At 41.2% G+C, this 15,162-nt stretch overlaps 1 protein-coding gene across 4 annotated transcripts; it reads left to right on the top strand.

Annotated features, from left to right (window-relative positions):
* Window positions 1-2,802: 2,802 nt before the first annotated feature.
* Window positions 2,803-14,780, top strand: Zscan26 (zinc finger and SCAN domain containing 26). 4 transcript variants are annotated; one of them, XM_034509954.1, is made up of 6 exons: window positions 2,847-3,038; window positions 7,495-7,680; window positions 7,806-7,865; window positions 8,688-9,005; window positions 9,263-9,368; window positions 11,348-14,780. In XM_034509954.1, the coding sequence occupies exons 2-6, from the start codon at window positions 7,666-7,668 to the stop codon at window positions 12,244-12,246; spliced, it is 1,398 nt and encodes a 465-aa protein (XP_034365845.1). In that variant the 5' UTR covers window positions 2,847-3,038; window positions 7,495-7,665; the 3' UTR covers window positions 12,247-14,780. The 4 variants fall into 4 exon arrangements, with proteins under 4 accessions (XP_076795399.1, XP_034365845.1, XP_034365846.1 ...); XM_034509955.2 differs by having other exon boundaries at window positions 2,879-3,038; window positions 7,606-7,680; XM_076939284.1 differs by lacking the exons at window positions 7,806-7,865; window positions 8,688-9,005 and having other exon boundaries at window positions 2,803-3,038.
* The last annotated feature ends 382 nt before the right edge of the window (window positions 14,781-15,162 follow it).

Below are 15,162 nucleotides of genomic sequence, written 5' to 3' on the forward strand. Positions count from 1 at the left end.
AACTCCTTGTGTCAATGCTATTGCAAAAGCAGTGGTGCTAGCAATTAATGAAATTAACGCTGTTATACCAGCAATAATCAAGCCCGCTACTCTTTTGCTTCTGCGTAAAGCTTAACTCACTTCTTCCAGCACTTTCAAGCTTTTTTTAAAGAATCAAGGTTTTCTAATACTCAGGGCAGTAAGACAAAAGCTGGTTGATAAACCCCCATAACAGATATGCCAGGTTTCAACACACTAACACAATTGAAAATTATACAGTCAATGCAACTTACAATAAATACTGTAGAAGAAACAAAACCAATTTTAGATTGACAATTACAAGAGCCTTAAAACATGAACTAACCCTTGTTTGAAATCCAGATCCTGTTCTAACTTTATCTCTTGCTATCATAACATCATAGTGAACTACAGCTAACTTTCAAATATGTCTCTGAAAATGTCCAGATCCAGCCTTTCAAGTGTAGACAGTTATTTCCAATATTGGATTGATTTCTAGACCAGTACATGATTGAGTCCTAATAGCTGGTCACCTTTAAGAAAAATAAAACAAACATTATAACTTCTCTTTTTGATTCTCTGTCCCACAAGGTCTAAAAACTTGAGGCAAGGCAGCTTGTTCTATCTGAAATATAGGCATATACGAAATAAGAATTTTTAGGTTAAGAGCACCCCAGGGTCTAAACCACCAGCCTGGGAGCACATAGGGAGGGACCCATGACTCCAACTATATATGTAGGGGAGGGTGACCTTGTCAGGCATTGGTGGGAGAGGAGATTCTTGGTCCCATGAAGGACAAACACAGAGTGGGGGGGGGGGAATGTAAGGGTGGGGAGGTGGGAGTGGGGGGGTAGGTGGGGGCACAGCCTCATAGAAGCATGAGAAGGGGGGATGGGATAGGAGGTTTCTGGGTGGTGGGGGGAAGTGGGGTAAGGGAATAAAATCTGAAATGTAAATATAATACCCAATTTAAAAAAAAAAAACAAAAAAAGATTTTTTTAGGTTAATTTCTGAAATAGGACTTGTTGGTAATATACTCATGTATTGCCAATAATATTACTCATATAGAATCCCCTGTCTCATGAGTACATTTATATAAGACATGCAGGAAATTCTTAATATTTTGCTAGTTATATACTCTGCTATTTTCAGCCAGTACAGTCTGATGAACCACAGTCCCTGGAACTCCTCAATTTTTTATTACTAGAATTAGAGGATTCTTTTCATCTTTGAATGGCTGGAACCAGACTTAACAGTTTACAATTCTAAACTGTACAGATGTTAGAATTTTGGAGGATTAAATGGCCTAAGGGTGTGGTTTAGAATTTAGAATTCAATGACATTTGAAGAGAAGAAGGATCAAGATGTGCCAACTTTCTTCCTAAGTGTGTGTGTGCTGCCGCTGCAGAAGGTCAGAAGAACCACTGGATGCCCTAGAGCTGGAGTTGTAGGCTATAATAAGCTGAGAGCCTAACTGTGGTGAACTGGGTCCTCTAGAAGAGCAGCAAGGCTCCTCACATCTGGACCATCTCTCTGGGTTAAGATTTAAAAGCCCTAATATTGAAAGGAGACATGCTGCAGCAGGATGCCAATGACTTTCAGGTAACTGGAAACTAGGAGACTTTAAACTATTTACCAGGACTATTAGCCTGCAAGGCCCAAATCTGTCAGCAGGCTGAGAAATTATTGGGTTTCTTCCTCTAACCTGGAAAAAGGAGCCTGCTTGAAAAGAAGTAACTGACAATTAGACAAATGGGGAACAAAAATCTGCAATTCTCAGGCAATGAACATATTCCTGGGCTACTGTAGAATTTTATCCCAATTTTTGATCTCACGGCTAAGCCCCTTTATGAAGTTTTGAATAGACCCAGAAATATTTATGAGTTTTGAACTTTTGAAAGGGGATTTGACATCTGCTCCTACTGTGGGGATTTTAGGCTTGCAAAAGTCTTTTCAGTTACATGAAAAGGGTGGAGTTCTATTGTGTGTTCTCACTCAAATGATTGGAGATAAACCTCAAACTATGGACTATTTATCAAAGTACATGGCTAATAGGGGTGAGGAGGATGATAGGGGACTTTGTGTTCGACACTATAGGAAGGACTTAAATGATTTGTTTGTTCTGAGTTAATCTGCACACAAACCATCTTAATGCCAGGTTTATTATGAGTTAACTTTACACACCATTGGCTTAAAGGACTGTAGAGCACATAACTGACACCACCAGACATTAGCCAGACTAAGCTCTGTTAGCTGCCTAGGTTCGAAGTCAAAACAAGATAAGCATAAGATAACAAAGTTAACTTCTGCAGCAGCAGCAGCACCAACACACACACACACACACACACACACACACACACACACACTTTAGAAAGAAAATTGTCACATCTTGACCCATCTTCTCTTCAAAGATCATGGAATTTTAAATTCTAAACTCCACACTCAGGCCAAACAAGATAAAGAAGGCACCGATAGGAGATTTGGAACTTGGTGGAGAAAGGGTGGGGGAAATGAAGAATAAACTTGAGCATTAATTATCAACTTTGGTTCTCTAGAAAACTGATGGTTTGAGATGAGGTATTAAGGTGACTTCTTTGGAGTGGTCATTTTAGATCCAATTTACATGATCATGCCAGCTTTTGGCTAAAGCCTAACCTAAAGATTCAATTTCTGTGTCTGTTTGTTAGTGGCTGTGATTACAGCCCGAGCTTTGTTATTCTAGTCATAGAAATGACGTCTGTGTGTGAAAACAGTCAAATGAAATGATCTGTTTTATGTAAACGAAATGTTTCAACTTGGACCCAGTCAGGACACCACCGAGTTGAGTCCTGGTCCTCCCATTTTCCTAGAGCGGAGCCGGAAGCTACTGGGCTGGAACACCGACTTTGAGAGACGTGTGACTGACCCTGCGGCCAGGGCGGGAGCACGTACAGCGATCGGGTTCCAGCGGAGAGAGAACGCAAACTTGGGGCTGTCGAGCGGCAGGTCTGACTGATACGCAGAAACTCACCACACCTTGGAGCTGGGAGAACCAGAAGCTGGTGCGTGACAGAAGCTACGGGGCATGGGAGAGGGAGGAGGCTCAGGACGTAGTTGTTTGGCAGTTCCTGCTGTTGCGCAGGCTTATTCTGGAACACACCGTGTAGCTCAAGCTGACCGCAAACTCCAGAATATCTCCTGCTTCAGCATTCTAATGCTGTTATTGCCAGCACTCCTGGGTTCTGTTGCTTTTATTTTGTTGTGAGGGGTTTTTTTTTCCCTTTTTTTTTTTCTTTTCTTTCTTTCTTTTTTTTTTTTTTTTTTTGTGTGTTTTTTGAGAGGGTTTCGTGAAGCCCATGTTGGCCTCATGTGGCGGAGGATACTCTTGATTTGAACGCCTGTTTATCTTCCCACCTCCGAGCTCTGAGCTCATAAGGTGGCGCTGCCACACGTGGCTTCTGCATGTTTAAGTAGTTAAGTAATTATCACTGTAAGTAAATAGAATATTTGAGTAGATAATCCAAAGTAGATGGGTAGACGTAGGCCGCTTTAAAAGGCATACGTGAGAGAACAGAGAATATAGAGGGCCTAAAGCTGGAGCTTGTCTGTCTTATTTACGGAATAAAGAGAGCACCAGAGTATTTCCAGCGCAGTGAATAAGATTTCCACAAAGGATAAGTACGCGGACAAAGTGGGCATTTGGTTTGTGTGAGTAATTTGGTCTTGGGGTGAAAGAAAGAAGGACATACTGTAACAGGTTTTGTAACTGGACATCCATGATGTGGATAGATTGAAGGATGGGCAGAAATGAAATCAAGAATGGGTTGCAAATCAAAGTTGGGTGCAATTAAAAACCTGCATGTGAGCATAGGGACTGACTTTTATAATCTTAGCACTTGGGAGGAGAATTGCCCATTGTTGACTAGGGAGTGAGATCCTTGGGAAAAAGGAAAACTGGCAGGAAATCTGGCAGGAAATGGAGACTGACTGCTGTGATAGCTGTGGCTAGGTGGATCCATAGCTTTTGCCTCTGGATCAGATGCACTCACACAAGAGAGAAGGAAAAAAATAAATTCACAATTTTGGGTCTGTATAATTAAAAAAAGGAGTGGGGGGATCAAAGGTAAGTTCAGTCCAGTGTTGGTGGCGCTCGCCTTTGATCCCAGCATTTGGGAGGCAGAGGCAGTAAGATCTCTGTGAGTTCAAAGCCAGCCTGATCTATAGAGCAAATTGCAGGACTAGCAGAGCTACACAGAGAAAACGGGAGGGGGGGGGGAGCAAAAAAAGAAAACAAAACCTGAAGATTAGCTTTGAAACCTGTGTAAAATCATAAATTCCTCAACTCACCAAGTTTCGTCTGTAGTGTAAGATTGGAGGTGGCTCTTGGGTGTTGTGGAGATTGAGTGAGCAAGGGGAACACAGGGGTGGGGGGAGCAGCTCTGTTGGCTTGTTGGTTGTGACATGAGCTGTGACTAATCAATAAGAAGACAAAGTTTAAGGGGTTTTCGCTGTAAGAGCGGCATATATAAGGAACCAAGAACAAACAACAACAAATGTAACACAAGTTTGGTCGTTAAAGCATAAGAAAGATTTAGACCATATTACATGTGTTAAACTTGATGGTGATGGCAACTCACTGTATGCGGCAGGCTTCATTTCCCCCTTAGGAAGATCTGAGATGTTGGAAATACTTGGTGTCAGGAAGACCAGCTTTAGAGCAGTGGTTCTCAACCTTCCTAATGCTGCACCCCATTAATACAGTTCCTCGTGTTGTGATCTCCAACCACAAAATTATTTTCATTGCTACTTTATACCTGTAATGGTGAAGCTGTTGTGAATTGTAATGTAAATATGTTTGGAGACAGCTTTGCCAAAGGAGTCACAACCCATAGATTGAGAACCACTGAATTCAAGTATTCTGAGTGGGAAAGCAAGCATGTCATCAAGAAAATATAAGAAGAGTATGTATGAGGGATATGAAGCTATAAAACCAAAAGAACTCAGGGCTGCTGGAGAGATGGCTCAGCAGTTAAGAGCACTATTGGATCTTCGAGAAGACTCAGATTCAAATCCCAGCACCCACAGGGCAGCTCAACCACTATTAACTCCAAATTCAAGAGATCTACACCCTCTTCTGGCACACATGTGATGATGCACAGACATACATGTAGGCAAAACATCCATACACCACATTTTTTAAAAAAATATACATACACACACACACACATACATACATATATATATATACACACACACACAATATGAAAGAAGGCAGGGAGAAATGGTCAGTCTTCTGGCTTAAATGTCAAGGTAGCTGGAGCTCCTTGACAAAGTCAAGTTAAACTACCGTGTGTATGTATATATATTTAATCACTTTGTAGAACTGAGTCACCACTAATTTTTGTGCTATGCCTGTATCAGAGCTCTTACTGCCTTTAAAAAGAGATTTGTTTTTAAATTATTTATTTATGCCCAGGTATGGGCACTCCAGTACAGTTGTTCTTGGAAGCCAGAAAGGTACTCAGCTCTCCTGGTGTTGTAGTCACTAGTGTTGTGAGCCACCCAGAAGGGGTTCAGGGAGCCTCACTGTAGTCTCTGAAAGAAACCACAGAGCCATCTCCTCAGCCCCTTTATGAGATACATTTAAAGAACTAGGACCAATTTTTATATTGACTTTGGTCAACAGATGTCTAAAAACAGATTTATTAAAATGAAAACATGACAGTTGAAAGATTGGGAAGAGGATTATTGTGTGTGGCGCGTCGTGATGAAATCCATTGTTGTACATAGTTAATAAATGCTAATTTTAAAAAGAGTAGGAAAAAAACCAAGGATTTATTACAAGGAGTACCTCATGATTATCAAGTCCTAAGATCTTCAGAGAGAATTAGCAAGCTAAAAACAGAACTGCAAATAATTTCATTTTAGTGCAAGCCAAACAGACCTGTGGCCCACAAAAGCTGGTTATTTAGTTCAAGTCTGAAGGCAAGAGACTTAGGATCCAGAAGAACTGAGTTCTCATTTCAGAGCTGAAGGAAAAAGTAAAACACTAGTATCTGACTTGAAAGCTACTAGAGAGGAAGTCTTACTCTTCTTTGTGAGCGGATGAGTCCTTTTGTTCTCAGATCTTCTATTGATCTGGCGGCAAGGCCTACTCCGTTATGAAGGCTAGCCTGTTTTAACTCTGTCTAAGACAGTCTATTAACTTAAATATTAAATCCAAAATAATTTTGATGAAATATTTTCACCTGTGTCTCACGGTGACTTATAAACTAATCACCACAGTACCAACCTGATATTTTCTGACCAATAAATATCACTTCCTTGAACTTTCTCAAGCCTCTATCAATAGGTCATGCTGCTCGGAGCCTCTCACATCCTTACTACTTGAGAGGTAGGAATGAGAGGGTTGTTTCAGCTCAGACCACATCACAAATACTAGTAATGGCTTTTAAATTTAATTATTAGGCTGTAAGCTTCCTAGCCCAGCTTCTGGAGTGTTGGGATATAGACCTGAAGTATCATCTCTGCTGTAAATGTCTGGTGTTTTGTTTTTAATGCAAGCATCAGATTTCAAGTGTTTCATCTAGCTATGTCTCCTTAATCTAAAACAGTAACCTCCAAATAGACCTTTTTTTGCTTTTTTTGCTTTGGGGGAATTAGATTCATGTCTGTTATATAGATGGACTGAGTTCTGGATTTCTCAGAAAGTTTCCTCAGTAAATTCATGATAAATAATATTTATTAAAAGTGTTCCATAGGTAATAGGGTACTTGGCATTGGTGCCTTACTATTGATGCTGCTACACTTGGTCATTTGGTTACACTTGCAACTGCCAGATACTTTTATTTTTCTCTTTATTGATACACAACAGAGTAGTTAACACGAGAACATTCTGTTCTTCCCTCGTCACCCAGTGGTTTTAGCATTCATTTGTGGCTCTCAACTGAATCATTTGAGAGTTTTATCTATTTCAATTTCTAGTTTGGGTGGCAACCTGTTGAGGACCACTCTGCCCCATGTTGGGGGTCAAAATGTCCCAGACTGCTCTGTTGCTCCAGTCCTAGGGTCAGGGTCTAGCAAGAGAGAGAGTGGAGGGAAGAAGAGGAAGAGACTTGAAGAATAGAGAGACAAGCCAGAGGGTCTGTAGTCAAGTCTTGTTTACTGTCTTATATTCTCTATCTTATTGTCTCCTCCTTATTGTCTCCTTTGCAAGGAAATCCTGGGTATTTATAAGCAGTAGCAGGAGAACACAGCTGAAGATACTTTACCACGTGCACCATGCAGCTGGGGTCACTAAACAGCAAAACAAGCTATGTGGGATAAACAAGATGTTTATCAGAGTGTGCTCAGCTGTTGTAGGCTATTGAAAAACAAGTCTCTTGTCAGGGTATGTGGCTCGAGATGGCTGCAAAGATGATAGCTGCTTTCTAGCTGCTTTCTAGCCGCTTTCTGCTAAAAGTCGGCTCCCAAAAGCAACCCTATAAAAGTTTTCTCACTTTGCTTATATATTCTTAGGAGTAGCTGCTTTGGAGAACACAAATGGCTAGAAGGAAACAACCCTCAGGAAAGATCACTTGTTGCTGTTGTTACTACTAGCAAGGCTGTTTCTGTGACTTGTGTTTTTAGGAGTGTCTCTCAGGATACAGTCTAGAGAAAAGTCTCCCAAAAAAGTGCCTCAAGCAAGGGATGGCACTGGCCTTGGTAAGTGTGTGTTCATGTGTGTTTTTCTTCTTTTCTTTTCTTTTCTTTTTTTTTTTTTTTTAACTTCTTTGAGAATTTTCAACATGTTCTGATCATATTCTGTTCCCACACATACCTCTTCCCAGATCCACCCTAACAAGCGTGCATACTCTTTGGCTCCCCTGAATCTGAAGGAGGAGCTTCAGGTAATGAGAGAATCACTATTGTTCATGGTATCAGAGGTCTGGCCTTGGGGGGGTCCTAACAGACTAAATTTAGTGACTTGTCACTCAGTCCAGTGAGAGAGATTCCTGGTAGTGAAACAAGATAAGAATCAGTTACTTAGCAAGTCCATATTGGTAAGAAACAGGAAGACAGTGTGCTTAGCCCTCCTTGTCTTCATTGCCCTGACTCAGAATTAAATGGGGAAAGGACAAAAGCTGAGATGAAGGGGTGAAGGAGAGCAAATAGCAGTCCTTGTCAATCTGTTTTTGGACAAACTGATCAGTCATTATTTAATGCTGGTTCTGTAAAGTCCTGATACCTCCAGCAAAGTCATTATGTCTGAGGCAGCCAGTGCTGGTCAGTAAATCCCATCATGGGTGATCTGTCTGCAGAGTTCTTTGTGTCTTGAAAATAATTTATTCTTATCTTGGTGACATTAGCCTTAAAAGGGGGACTAGAAGCTGTGTGTGGTGGTATAGGACTTTAATCCCAGCACTCAGTAACAGATCTCTGTGAGGCCAGCCTGGTTTATATACCAAATTCCAGGCCAGTCAGAGCCACATAGTAAGAGTGCATCACAAAAGAAAAAAGAAAAGAGGAGTGGGGCTACTAGCAAGGCTAGAGAAATTATGGACTATCAAGCTTTGTTCGCCAGTTGTCAGAGAGACATTTCTTAAATGATGAGGGTATACATCAGAGTTGAGTAGAAATCTGACTCAAAGTTTAAGGTAGCCAAGGAGATATAGTTGTAGATCCAAGTGTGTGCTTTAAGCCACTGTTAAAACTACTGTGCTTGGGAACAGGGATTCAAAGTTCAAGGGGACAGAAAAGGCGTTGGGCAGGAGCCATTGTGCAAACAGTTCAGGCAGCTGCGCTATGAGGAAAGCACTGGACCTCGAGAGGTTTTACGCCGCCTCAGGGAGCTCTGCAGACAGTGGCTGCGGCCTGAGACCCACAGCAAGGAGCAGATCCTGGAGCTGCTGGTACTGGAGCAGTTCCTGACCATCCTGCCAAGAGATCTGCAGGTCCAGGTGCTCGAGCACCACCCAGAGACTGGGGAGGAACTGGTGGGAATACTGGAAGATTTGCAGCTGGACCGTGGAAAAGCAGAAGAGCAGAAGGTAAGGGGTACAGGTGCCCATTTGCAGGAAAGTAAGAAGTGAGCCCCCAGGTCACATAGGTGGACATGAGCACAGCTGTGGGTGGGGCACTGCTCACTGCTGGTCAGTGTCAGCCTTGCCTTGCCCTTGCCATCCCCTGTGAGGCTGAAGTGTTCGGAGGCTCTCCGTTGTGCCTCTTAGCCTCTTTAAAGGTTCTCTTTTCTGACACTGAAGTGTTTTTAAAAACCAGTTTCCTAATTATCTGTACTTATCTCTAGGACTCAGCCCAAAAAACCAGACCGACTGTGTTGGTTGGAGTGCCAGCCCTTCACAGAGAAGCACAGGAGCAGCCTGAGTATGCAGTTCAGAAGCCTGAGGACAGAGGTCAGAACAAAATGGTATTTTTTTGCATTTGAGTTATGGTAAGCCAAGCAGTATCTCTGCCTTGGCACCCTTAGTATTTTGGTGTCTGTTTTTATCAGGTCTGTTGTGGCTTAATTTGTATACACAATCTGCACTGTAGCTGCTCTAGTCAGTGAAGGTTTGGTTTTGGTTTTTTGTTGTTGGTTGGTTTGTTTGTAGATATAATAAACTTAGTAGCACAGTCAAGATTTAAACAATCTACAACTCTAAACAATTTTAATGAACAGCACACCCAGGAGGAGTAGAGCTGGACCTACTTGTTGCTCTTCCCTGAGGCAAAGAATCTCAGCAGAGTTCCCTTATTCATTTCCTGTCTCCTTCCAGTCTCTGTGACCTGCAGTGCTGGGGGTGGGGTCATGTCAGTTTGCTTGGCTCTGCTTTATTACTGTTCTGTTTCTTACTTTTAGTGTCTCTCTTTCTTTTCTTGACACAGGATCTTCCTGTGTAGCTCTGGCTGGTCTCAACTACTGCTGTGTAGATCAGCTGGCCTTGAACTCTCCAGTGTCTTTGATACTTTCACTAAGTTACCTTGTATTCTTCTCTGTCACTTAAATACAAATGTATTGATATCTCCCCTCACTTAGATCCCAGCGAACTGGGTAATGCTATTCTGTTTTTTCACATGAAGGTCTATGGCCAATTTGGGAAGAGGAATAGAGAGATACAGCAGCCCCTCCCCCCAGGGAATACTGAATAATGCTGTGCCTCCCACTCTCAGGCACATTCCCCTCCAGTTTCTTTCTTCTGGGTCCCTCCTGCCTCATTCACATTCCTCCTTCCTGGCCCCCCCACTCACTCACTGTTTGGGTCAGTGTCCTCACCTGTGCTCTCATGGGAAGTCACCTTCCAGTTTCTGGCTTCTTTCTCTCTTTCCATAGTTAAAGAGTCAGGTTTTGTGCCCTGAATCTGTTCCAGGTCCTTACCTTGAGTTAACAGTACCTACTACTAACTGGGTGTTCTTACTTCTAAAGCTGCCCTCTGCTTCCCGGTTCAATATTAGAAAACCTTGCAACAATTGAAAAGGGTAGAAAACCTGCTGTTCTCCTCTGAGGGGAACACTTCATATCTCAACATGAGGTTTCTGTGAATGATTATTCTCAAGGTCTTATGATCCTGGTACTGTTGATTTATTGATAAGGACTTAAACAATTTTTTCAAGATTGCATACTACTCAGTGATAAAATTGGCACTATACTAACACATCTTCATTTCTCAAAGTACCTTCCCTGTTTAACTTGATGGTCCTTAGATGACCTAGTTTATGGTGCTTTTTGTTTCCTAGGTGACAAATCATGATCAAGAATATGCAGTCATGCTTAGTAGCTTCTGTATGTGTGATGTAGGTCACATAATAAAGTTTAGAACATTTAAAATAAATGACCTCTCACCTCAACCCCTACCCTTCCCCAAAGCCAATATGGTTAACAATTCTTGGATGTCAAGCTGGATGTGCTGGCACATGACTGTAATTGTGGGACTTGAGAGGCTGAGAGAAGAGGATTGCTGCATGGTTTAGGTTAGGCCAGGTTATTCTGCATAGTGAAACTGTATCTCAGAAAACAAAACCACAATTTCTCGTAAATCACTCCATACATATATTTTTAATAATCACAAGCAAAATTGTTTTGTTTTTTTACTGTGTGGGGATTGAAGAGATGTTTTATCTCATCTCTTAAGAAAACTTTTACAGAGGACCTGGTTTCTGTTCCCAGCATCCAAATTGTAACTCACAACATTCTGTAACTCCAGTTTCAGGGAACTGGATACCCTCTTATGGTCTCCTTGGCACTACATGCATGTTGTATATATACATGCATGCAAATAAAACACACATAACAATTTTTATATATATGGTTTTATTTAAGTATCTCCTCCTATTTGCAGATTTCTTTCCCTGAACACCAAAAAATAATTAGTGATATATATATTTAATGTTTCAGGTAAAGAGACAAGGAGTGAGAATGGGAAGCTCATTGCAGGGACAGACTTTTGTGGAAGAGTGGAATCATCTTATACAATGTCTGAACCCATCGAGGCCCAGTGTGAGGACCTAAGCTTGAAAAAGTATCCAGCCATGCCTGAGGAGAAAACTAACATCCAATGCTTGGAAACTAAGGAGAGACTTGTTCAGAACTCAAGCCTGATTGAACTTGACAGGGCACATACAGGAGAAAGGTCCTGTGACTCCGTAGTGGATCAGAGTTCTGTTGCTCCTGACCATCAGGAAATCTCGAAAGAGAAAGGTCACCCCTGCCAAGAGTGTGGGAAAGTCTTTCAGAGAAGTTCACACCTCATCAGACATCAGAAAATCCATCTTGGTGAGAAGCCTTACCAGTGCAAAGAGTGTGGAAAAGTCTTTAGCCAGAATGCAGGTCTTTTGGAGCATCTCAGGATCCATACTGGAGAAAAGCCCTATCTGTGTATCCATTGTGGAAAGAACTTCAGGCGAAGCTCTCATCTTAATCGACACCAAAAAATTCACAGTCAAGATGAGCCCCGAGAATGCAAGGAGTGTGGGAAAACCTTTAGTCGGGCCCTCTTCCTCACCCACCATCAAAGAGTCCATGGTCGTTCCAAAAGACATCACTGTAACGAGTGTGGGAAAGCCTTCAGTTTGACCTCCGACCTTATTCGACATCACAGGATTCACACTGGAGAAAAACCTTTCAAATGTAACGTGTGTCAGAAAGCTTTCCGTCTAAATTCACACCTGGATCAGCATGTCAGAATCCACAATGAAGAAAAACCCTACAAGTGTAGTGAATGCAATGAAGCCTTCAGGCAGAAGTCTGGTCTCTTTCAGCATCAGAGACATCACCATAAAAGCAAACTGGCTTGATGAGGTTTTCTGTTTGAAGTATCAGAATGTTACATTGATAAACAAAAAGTCACTGCGGCTTCAGTGTTCTTGGAAGCCATTTGCCTCCATTCTTTCCCTCTCTTGGCTTTACTTAAAGCCATAATTGGAGTATAATAATTTTACCCTAATAGTGGAATCAGAGTTAAACAATTATTCACTACAGAACTTTTCAGAGCTTTCGATGTTATAAGTACGTGATTAGTTATCTCTTAACTAGCTTTATATATGAATGAAGTCTTTTAAATCAGCAAGTCAAGTGCCTATAGATTTATACAGAATGAGATCAAGCTGATATTTTTGCAAGTGCTATAGCAACAGGCTCCTAAAAAATAAAATTAATGAGGGTTGGGGAGATGGCTCCGTGGTTAAACCAAGTTGCTATGCAAGTGTAAGGACTGTTTTGGACCCCCAGCACCCATGTAAAGTCAAATGAGTATAGTGGCCAGCCTGTGGCCTGTGGTCCCACCCGTCAGGTGGCAGAAATGGGACCTTTAGAGCAAGCTGGCTAGCCAGACTAGCCATATTCGCAAACTTTGGACTCAGGTAAGAGAGTTTGGAGAACAGTTAGTGGAGTTATCGAGGAAGACTCCTGATGATAATTTAAGTGCACATGCATCCATACACATGTACAGTCATACATGCAAACAACATACATGTGAAAGAAATCCTAAGGAGCTAGAGTGATGAGGCAACAGTTAACCCATCTGCTCTTGCAGAGGACCCATCCATTTTCAGTTCCTAGCACCTCCATAGCATAGCAGCTCACAACCACCTGTAACTCCAGTTCCAAGGATCTGAGGCCCTCTTCTGGCCTTCTCAGACTCCTGTACACAATGGTCCACAGAAACTGGTGGATGGACAGATACACAAAACTGGTAAAATATTTTTAAGCCCAAAATAAATCTAATAATGCTTGGAAATGCACATTCGCAAGGGTCTACTAATGTAGCTTAGCTGAACATTTTTCCCTTTTGGGTTCATACACACTGGCTTCATATCCACTTTACCCTTGTACCATCAATGGATGCATTTCTAAAAGCAAAGATAGTGTTTGCTGTTTGACTGTAGAACCTACCGTTAGGATTAGCTCACGTCATTTTACATTTCCTACCCATTTTAACCACAGTATCACAGTGTTTAAAATTATTTAAAAAAAAAGTTTTACTTAAACTATGCAAAAGACTTTGAGTCATTTGAATGAACTGTGTTAAATTATTCTAAGCAGCAGCTTTCTTACTGAGCAGTGCCAGTACAGTGACTGCTTGAAGGACACTTTAATAAATGTCCCATGGGGAAAAATAGGGTTTTTTTTCCCCTTTGATTCATGTGATGCAAATTTAAATGATACTTACTTTGAAATCATTTTGACCATTAAAATCAGATCACCTTGGAGAGATGATCATAGTCCTGTCATATTGACTGTCTTGCTAGTGATGAAAAGTAATAACCTTGGAGTCTTCCTAAGCATATTACCAGACTTCTAAATAAAGCTTATGGTTGGTAATTGCACAGGGTATTCTCCAAGAAAAGGGCTTAAGTTATGTTGCTTTGAGAAGATAAGGGGACCCTTGTAGTGATTACAACTTGGTTTTACTACACTTGGCTTACAAATAAATAGCAACTTAGAAAAGCTTATTTTTCTTGTCCAATAGAAAAGGATAGAGTCAGTCCAAGACAGAGCCATGGTATCACTAAATCTGAATCTAGTCAGTTTGGTGCCAGTCATATCTAAGGAGGGGACAGGCCAAGGACTGTTAGGTGCAATTCTGACATTAATCATCCTTTTCAATCCCTTTTAGCCAAACATTTAGCTCTGCACAAAATGGGACCCTCTTTCGTTGTTAACATTTTGGCCTAAGATACACTCTAAGTTGGGGAAAGCTACACAAAGGGGCTGGCTGAACCAAGAAGAACCTCTTTTTGACCTTTTGCCCATAATATGCATGTGATAGTTGCAACTTCAGTAGTCCTATGGCCTTAAAAACTGATGGCATGAACTATGGTTAGGTCCTCAACACCACCAAATTAAGAGTGTTAGCATGTGATCAGTCTCCTTGATGCTTAACTCATGTCCATACCAAAACGTGCATGTAACAGGCATATGTAACACTTGTAATTCCTAAACCTCAGAGGAAAGCACCTGTTTTAGAACATGCTTTATATTTCTACTGTTGAGCATACTTTTATGCATTGATTAATCATGTATCACTGTTTGTGTGAAAGTGATGTTCTTTTAACTTCCCCTTTTACTCCTAAACAGCATGGCCCTTAACAATTAGAGAACTATCAAAATTTTAAATGTACATTACTTTTCGTCAGTTTGTGTGTGTTGTATTTACCCAATAAATATATTTAAAGCAACATAAAAATATACTTATTGATAGTGTGAAGAGAATACTTTTCTATGGAAATAGTGATGTTGACAGTATTGTAAACAATCTGTAAAGAGTTAAAGTTTCAAAGTAATTTTTGAATAAAATTAAAGCTTTAAAAATAAAGATTTTTGAATGGTGTTTCCTACAGGATTATTTATAAAGAATATAACCTAAACCTGCATTGTTGAGGGTAGTTAATTATTGTGCCCTATACAGTGGTTCCATTGTTGGGATGTTTATAAACTATGCTTATGGGCCTGAGAGAAGCTTAGTTGATTAAATGCCTGCCTGTGACATGTGAACCTGAGTTCAGATTCCCATTACCCATGTAAAATGGGAGCGATGGTAATGCACAGCTAGAATCCCCCTGGGGCTGGGGGATCCCTGGAGCTTGCGGGCAGCCAGTACAGCCTCATCAATGAGCCCCAAGATTCAATAAGAGATCTTGTCTAAAAAATAAGGTGAAGAGGTATAGAGAAAAGCCTCTGGCATCGACCTCTGGCCTCCACACCCACATGCA

The sequence above is a fragment of the Arvicanthis niloticus genome, chromosome 8, assembly GCF_011762505.2.
Source record: "Arvicanthis niloticus isolate mArvNil1 chromosome 8, mArvNil1.pat.X, whole genome shotgun sequence".
Classification (NCBI taxonomy): Eukaryota; Metazoa; Chordata; class Mammalia; order Rodentia; family Muridae; genus Arvicanthis; species Arvicanthis niloticus.